At 41.5% G+C, this 8351-nt stretch overlaps 2 protein-coding genes across 2 annotated transcripts in view; both read left to right on the top strand.

The window, feature by feature from the left end:
• Positions 1-391: 391 nt before the first annotated feature.
• On the top strand, positions 392-5888 carry tmem9b (TMEM9 domain family, member B). The gene is made up of 5 exons (XM_086174629.1): positions 392-621; positions 1385-1476; positions 1561-1669; positions 2202-2336; positions 4711-5888. The coding sequence occupies exons 1-5, from the start codon at positions 550-552 to the stop codon at positions 4864-4866; spliced, it is 564 nt and encodes a 187-aa protein (XP_086030755.1). The 5' UTR covers positions 392-549; the 3' UTR covers positions 4867-5888.
• Positions 5889-6881: 993 nt separating this feature from the next.
• dennd2b (DENN domain containing 2B) overlaps positions 6882-8351 on the top strand; it is a 45823-nt gene continuing 44353 nt past the window's right edge. The window contains exon 1 of the mRNA XM_086174627.1: positions 6882-7010. The gene's annotated coding sequence lies outside the window, so the exon portion shown is untranslated. The remainder of the gene's footprint in view (positions 7011-8351) is intronic.

The following is an 8351-nucleotide window of genomic DNA, read 5'->3' as shown; positions in this document are numbered from 1 at the left end:
ACAAAAGTAGATAAATCAAAACAGGAGCAGAACATTTCAGAAACCTAGCTGTTATTGAGTGCCATATAGTTTCTTCTGGACCACAAAATGTAAATGAAAGTCTATTTGACCTCATTTATGTGTTCTGCTGAAATCATAAGATCAGCCGTCTACATGACGGCGGATCACGGGTGTTTTGTACTTAATTATGACCCGGCGGGCGGAGTCTTGTCTTCAATGACTTTGCCGATTTCAATCAAAACACATTGGTTATGAATTATTATACCCTTGAAAAAAGTATTATCCACTTATCGCTGTTTGAATTGATAGAATTGCGTTTTTATTGGAAATGGGCGCTATAATTTCTCTGGCGGGAAATGTCTGCATTAATGATTGAATACAGTATGCGGAAATGAATCGCCATCTCCGGACCGGAAATCTCAAGTCAGCTGTCGAAGCTGTTTATCCCCATTGCTACACGAGTAATGCAATCATTAGTTAGAAATACCTAGACTTTCTCGGGGGAAACAAGTTAACGTTTATTGCTTAGAAGCTGACGGTCATTTGACGATGAAGCCGTTGCTTCTTTTGGAGTCTTTTATTGTGGCGTCTTTTCTGCTGTTTTGCCAAGTAACAGCGAAGGTAAGGCTAAAGCTAGCCAACGCTAGGTTAGCATACTAGCATATGATGCTGTGTTTAAAGGACGATAGCGTGTGGATTCTCGTTCAAATGCATATTCCGATGCACTCATTTGCATTTTTAAAGTTTATATCAGGTCACAATGACTATGGTGGGTGTTAATGGCGTCTGTAGTTTTGTCTGGTGACTGTCCTTCCAGTATTTACCTTTATTTGTGCCACCAGTTAATTACAGTGTGCATACCTAGCAGCTATTCAAATACAGTTGCCGGTTGTGAAAACGATTCCATCTGCTACTTAACACGAAAAACAAAACGATTTCACATAATAAGCAGCGGCATCGAATCTTATACTGAGCGAGGACTGTGACGTGAACAGGTCACAGGCAGTGACATGCTTCAGAGAGACAATTTCTTTATAACTTACAGATAACAAGCAAACAGGCTGCTATAAGGCGACACACTGTGACAGCAAACATTTGACCTCACCTTATTTAACGAGTGTGGGAGAAGGTTTCAGTTTTCACTTGCTTTGTCGCACAGCGTTTGAGCCGAAATGTTCTCTTAGACGACTAAAGATTTACACGTTTAAGTATTTCTAGTTATTCGTCAAGGTTTGCACTTGCTACATTTATCCCATTACATCCAGAATTTCCTGAAAGGGTGCCTTCCCCTCAAACTGAATAGGGCACTGCACTACGTATTATGTGAATAAAAAATAATTAACAGCACGATATTATAACACTATTAATGACCAATTTCTTACAGAATTCTGAGGACATCCGCTGTAAGTGCATCTGTCCACCATACAGAGACATTCCGGGTCAGATTTACAACCAAAATGTGTCCCTCAAGGACTGGTATGTCATACTTTGTCAATGTGACAGCATACGTTTAAAACTGTTTAAGCCTGTTTGAAAAGCCTTTTTTTTTTGTCTTTGTAGTAACTGCCTCCACGTTGTCGAACCCATGCCCGTTGATGGAAAAGATGTGGAGGCATACTGTTTACGTTGCGAGTGTAAATATGAGGAGAGGAGTTCGGGAACTATTAAGGTACGTCACTTCCAAGAGTGTCCACTTCTCAGTTACTTAGACTCAGACACAAGGCGGAGAGTCCCAATGTACTTTGCACAAATGTTTTGAGAAATTAAGGCGCTGTGAATAAACAACAGTTACTTAACCCGTGAATTCTCGAAGGTGTAGTCTCTCTCTGGTTCCACATTCAGTATGCGACAATGAACTAAAGTGAATCAGTGAATTGCCAACTTATGAATATTTTTTATTATTGCACATTTTAAAACATTTTAAATGTTACAGTATACTAATGGCTGAAACAAAAATGGTCGCTTTTTGTGACATACAATGATTTGATCTTGTAATTTCCTACAACCTAAAGTATACCATTTACAGTGATGTAAAACAGAAAGAACAGCAAATGGTTGTTCGTGTTGTGGAAAATGAGTGAAAATGTGAAAAATTGGATGTCAAAAAATACATTGTTTTCACAGGCTATGTTGTCTGCACATTGATAGAAGCAAAATTGAATTCAATGAGTAACTAATGAGTTTTTACCCTTCTATTTTAGTTTACCATTATAATGTACCTGTCCATTTTGGGCCTGCTGCTTCTCTATATGGTCTACCTGACGCTCCTGGAGCCCATGCTGAGGAGGCGTCTTTTTGGACACTCGCAGCTAATCCAAAGTGATGATGATGTTGGGGTACGTGCCATCTTTATTATTATCATTAGTAGTTGTGGAATTATTATTATTATTATTATTATTATATGTATTTTTATTGCTTTGGCCCTTGTCCTGAGGAGACAGATTATACTACTGTCTTTTTATACAAACAAGCATAGGACACGCATAAATTCAATTTTTTGACCCATAATGAAACATGATTTAATCCTGTTTCCAAGGAGCAACATTTAACCCATTACTTTACAGTGACAACAGCCAGCTTGATGTCAAGTATGTGATAAAAGGCCTGAAAAAGACATTTGACTATGACTGTTAACATGATACAGTGAGAGAACGAGAAGCATGCAAAGATAAATAAACGACTGAAGTTAAGTCATTAAATTATTTCCAGGAAATATATATCAGATTTATGGAGGTTCTATTTACACATTTAAACTAAGGTCAAAAGAGGTAGTTCTCTGTTCCTCTCTGGAATGGGTTTTTCCAAATCTTTTCCACATATGTATCAGTATTCAAGACCATGTGGAAGTTATCACATCCAAACTTTATTGGTCCCAAAGGAATAAAAGTCTCAGAATGAGCTTGAAGCAGCTTACTTCCTATCAACAGCAGTCCAATGAGATAATAATGTGGACAGTGGAAGTGATGTTATGATTTAGCGATGCTTTCTACATCTGTATTAGATGGCTTTGAAAATGTTGGAGGGCTCTCTAGGTAATGCATTAGAAGTCAGAGGCACCCGACAGCAGCCGGGAAGTCGTGCGCTTAAGTTTGACCGCTCTCCCCTCACACTGCTGTGTGTACGGTCATGAAACCAGAGCGCCGATGGAGACCCGGACGTGACGACAACCACAAAGTGCTTTTAGTTTGCGTCTCCAGTGCAGTTGGAGTACCATGCTCCTTAAATCAATACAAAACAGTGCATTGCAAATATATGAAGTGTTTTTAAACCAGTGCAAAGCCATCCTTTTGGCCCAACAGAATTAAGAGGGGAAACTGTGTGATTGCTAAATGAAGCAGAAGTATCGTTCCACTTTCCAATGTATAAAAAGAGAAGAAACACTATCCCCTTTCACAGGACAGCAATTTAGATAATAGCAAACCAAAGTGTGGTTGCTTTTGGAAGAGAGACCGGGTTTGTGTTTTGACTGGCAGCGTCCGTCCTGAGGAGGTCATTCATCAGAGGTCCTTCTCTTAAAATACTTTTGCTGTAAAAACACGAGACACACGGACGAGACACGTGCGTGAAGTGTTTTTGGTAAATGAGCTCTTACCTGAAACAGAAAATGGCAAATAATAGAGGCCATATGCCAATATTTTGAGCCTTGCAAGCAGCCCAGGACGGTGAAGAGGTCACTGAGAGAGCCCCAAGACACTCGAGCGTGATCTACGTAAAAGACACAAACAGACGCCAACTGACTCAGTAGCCTGAAAACAAAACTTGAACGTTTTTCATTTTTTTTCAACCAGAACTTGCATACACCCAAGTATTCGGGCGTCACTTTCTTTGAGGAAATAGCAAGCTTGTAATGTTTAGTTTATCTGAGATAAACAAGAGGCTTTGCAGTGATGAAAAATCCCCTGCCAAACAACAAACGGCACAGAGAAAAGGTCGGCCTCTCCTTGGCACGAGGCGCTGCAGCCACTCCTGTTCCTCTGAAGTTCTGATCTATCTGTTTACCGTTTACGACACTGGGACCGATAGATTGAGCATGGACTGAAACGGATTTACAACCGACTGCAAAAGCATTATATTTTCACTTTATATTTTATTTTCAATCTGGGCAGAGACGGCACACACGATCTCAAGAGTCTCTGAAATGTACTTGTACTGTCCTCACGAACTGTCATCCCCACAAAAGTATACGTAGCTTTACGGACAGCTCAACACTCTCCGCCGAGATAAACATATAAATGTTATTATTTCAATCTTCTGATATTACGTAGACGAGCTGAATGTTCACAAAAACATAGCATAATATTGATTGGCAGCAATGATCCTATGAATATGTATCTGATTTGAAAAACATGGATTAACATGGATATAAATATAACCAAAACATATCACAGAAAACAGATGGTCAGTGAGTAAAGTCATTAAATTAAATGTCGCCTTTTCCCGGACTGACACTGCGGTTTCTTTTTATGACAAATAAACAGTGTAAGTTACAGATGATGCCGGCAGAAAAGAGCGCTCAGACGGTGGTAATGACCTCTTCCTGTTTCAGCGGCTGACGCAATTAAATGCCCAAAACAGCCACCGGGGGCGATATCTGAAACGCAAGACTAATCCGTTCCCCTCACAAAACTGGTCTGCCTCGTTGAAAGTTTTAAATACAGGTTCAAGATCCACCTTGACTGATGCATTTTTCTCCTTTCTCCCCGTCTTCAGGACCAGCAACCGTTTGCAAACGCTCACAACGTCCTGTCTCGCTCACACTCTCGGCCCAACATGCTAAACAAAGTGGAGCACGCTCAGCAGCGTTGGAGGAGGCAGGTCCAGGAGCAGAGGAAGTCGGTGTTCGACCGCCACGTTGTTCTCAGCTAATCTGTCGTGTAACATCTTCAAATCTTAACAAAACAAAAAACAAAACAGAAAAAAACCCCACTGTGACAGAACCCTTGATTTGTATCTTTTCCTTTTACTTATCTGTGGTTTGTATCTCACTTTTTGTGAATCTGTGGATTAGAAGTAGACCATTTAGTCCGCGAGCACTGCAGGAGAGCACGCTGAAGCTATTTCGACATGCGTTCGAGTGACAAGTCTTAAGATGCGTTTCCAGAAGACGGAGAGTTCGGCCCTGTCCGGCTTTCCGACTCACGAGGCTGCCGACTTAGCGGGTCGCTGGCAAGCGGAGCGGAACGGTCGTGGCAAACAGACGCCAGACGAAACAGTATGCCGGGTCGAGCGTCTGTGGCTGCAGGTGGTGTTTGATACGCTTGTTAAAAACCCAAACTTCCAACTTGTACATTTTCATCCACTCTGGAGACGCATGTTTTCTATCGAATCTTTTACAAACGTGTTCTCAGACGTTTTTTGTTTTTTTTTCCAACTTTAACTCTGCGCTGTGTTTAATTAAGTTGGATATTTGATAATAGCTCCTCCGGATCTTGTTGCATAGATACAATATCTCGGTGATGTCATACTGTAATAAAAATGCTATTCATCTTCATCCGTTGACCACATTAAAACTCAGTGCCCTCTTTTAACAGCCTAAAAAGATAGTTGTAGTGGTGAAAAAGCCCCCCCCCCACACACACACTACATGGGATGTTCCACAGAGTGCTAGTCCTGAAACGCAATGCACACACCCATCTGCAAGTTTAAAATGAAAAGAAACTTGGCTTAAATAGTCAGGTCGAAAAAGATACATATCACTTCTCTATTGGTTTGCACGGGAGCGGAGCTTCCCTCGGTAAACGGATTAATCGTCTAAACTAGGGTGGCGTTCTTCTGAGCACGGTTAGGAGCTCAGCTGAGCAGATTCCAGAGCCACTGCTACGAAAGTGTTATTACCTGTTGCATATGTGACCTTTTACCTTTGAAATAAATTCATGTGATATTTGTGATTCGTGTACGTTTGTGATCGATACTTCTCATCTGTATGTGATACACACTGAGTTGTCTCTGAACATGCACACTCTTACACTATCAGCCAGTTTCACTTTCAGCCACATAAATTCCAATAATTGGACATGTCTTTAAGAACGATTTGTTACGGATAATGTTAAAGGAAATATTAGAAGTTGGATTGATGATAATGGAATCAGCAAAATGTTGCTGGGTAATAAGGATGAAAATGAAATAACCTGAAAATAGGGATAAAAAGACCCTGAGTGTAACAAAGCGATGGTTTTGGAAGTCTGATATTCTTGGTTTAGAATAACAAGAACAACATATCTTTAAAATGAGATACTCGCAAGCCTTTCACAACTGACCACCGGGAAGCATCTACACTTTGCAGGTGCTGCTGACATCAATCCGGTTTTAATTTAGTGTTTTAGATCTTTTTCCCCTGTGTGTGAGCAGTTGTGGGTAGTGTGGATGAAGCTTGTGCCCCTCGGCCCCCAGACAGTGAAGGTCCGCCCCTGGAAACCTCCTTGTAACGCTATCACTTGTATTTGGAGGCTAAAATAAGTGAAAATAACTCTTCCGTTTGTACATTCAGATGCAGTTTTTCTCTTTCTTCCAAGTAAATCGGAGAGATGTCCACCAGCAGACCCCCCACAAACCCCAAGAACAACACATGAAGAAGTGACTTGTAGGTGAGTTTTTCCACTAACTGTGCACTGCAGTGAGTGTTTATCCGAGCCTCCCCGACGAGGATGTTCCGTTTCACCCCATTGAGGGAGAAACTGTCCCCCCTCCCCCCCGTCTGGACAACATCTGGAAACCCCAGGCCAGTTTGACCAGAGAGCCGCATCGGTCCTCCGGGCCGCCTCCGAAATAATCCGATCACCCATCGCAGTGATTTACAAAGCGCTGCGTCACCATTTCCTGTGCGGTCCCTTCCAGCCCCCCTCTTTTTTTTTTTCCTTTTCTTTGCAGCTTTACGGAGGAGACTATTTTTCCGAAGCAAAAAAAAAAAAAAGGGAAAAAAAAAAAGAAATCAGCTCTGCATAGGGAGAGAACGACAGTCTCTGCTGAAGAATGGATCCCTAACGGAACACGGCAGCGACACGCAAGAGCGGGTAGGTGTTTCTTCTCTCCTTTCAATGCTGCAGATGTGCAAATCTTACCAACTGTTAACTCTTAAAAAGAGAATTCGTTTTTTTTTTTTTCCTCGGGGCATCTGTGACAGATGTGCAAACATAAAAAAGATGAGCGCCGAACCCCCACCCCTCCTTGGGAATGTCAGATAGATAAGTTATTAACAGGATTATGTTAGATTTTTTTTCCACCCGAGGCCGACTTTTATTCGTGTTTGTGCTTCGAAGCAACATTTCTAAAGTTCAAGGGGGGAAAAAAACCCGACCCCCTCCGAGCCAAGAGCTTTAGTTACAGGTTTTATCCTACAGGTGGCGCCTTTGTCTTTGCAAATAGCCTCTGCAACACCTCTACATCCACAGGGCCTTTCTCAATATATTTTTTCTGTCTCAGCAAGTTTCACTTTAATCACCCACCCTCCCATCACACACACACACACACACTCTTATCCTCTATTAAACACACACACATGCACGCTGTGGTCACCTTCAAGGCTGAAATAATTGTACAAAGAGGCCAGAAAGGAACGTCCTTGCGTTTGGGGTGTTGTCGTTAAAGAGGAATTGTTACATTTGAAACGTCTGGGATTCAAAGTGTTTCAGTGTGACTGAGATGGAGGGGAGGGTTTGTTGGTTAGATGGTTGAACATGACACAGCATCCTGGTTTGAGCCATCCAGGAAAACCAGCAATGCGTTTGCTGGAGTGACGCAAGAAGAAAAAATCCACTTTTAATACAAAGAAACATCGAGTCATTCCCAAAACATAGGTGCGATAACGGCGTCGTTTGCCAAGGATTTCTGGAAACGTAATTCTCTGTTCTGAAGTTTTCCTCAAGATGTTGTTGCTGTTGCAGCTGTTTATTTATTCATGGATGTCTTGCTATCTTCTGTCTCTCTATTTATGTTATATTCATATTTATTTTTCTGTTTTTTGACATTATAACTGTTACGCTGCTGTGATAATGGAATTTCCCCGTTGGGGATCAATCAAGTTTATCTTATCTTAGTAGTGATACCATAAACCAGTAGAGAGAGCAGTTGGAAGTCTTCAGAATGTACATGCAAAGTGTTAAGGGGGGAAATAAATGTATATTTTTATAATCATCAATACTGGTGGTTTTCGGAAGCATTTAGATCGAAGGGGAAAAATACTTTTTGTAATGCATTTAAATTCAAAGGTGGCGCAGTGGTCAGTACTTCCAAGAAGGTCCGATTCCTGTGCAGAGTCCATGTTGTCTGCGAGGGTTTCCTCTCAGTCCGTAAACATGCAAGAGGTTCACCGGAGACCCTAAATTGGAGTGAATGAGTGTCGACCGGCGATCGGT

This window comes from Fistularia commersonii, chromosome 27, assembly GCF_037954325.1.
Source record: "Fistularia commersonii isolate RoL2024-O1a breed Wild chromosome 27, RoL_Fcom_v1.0, whole genome shotgun sequence".
NCBI classification, from domain to species: domain Eukaryota; kingdom Metazoa; phylum Chordata; class Actinopteri; order Syngnathiformes; family Fistulariidae; genus Fistularia; species Fistularia commersonii.
This window is presented reverse-complemented; position numbering and strand designations above follow the sequence as displayed.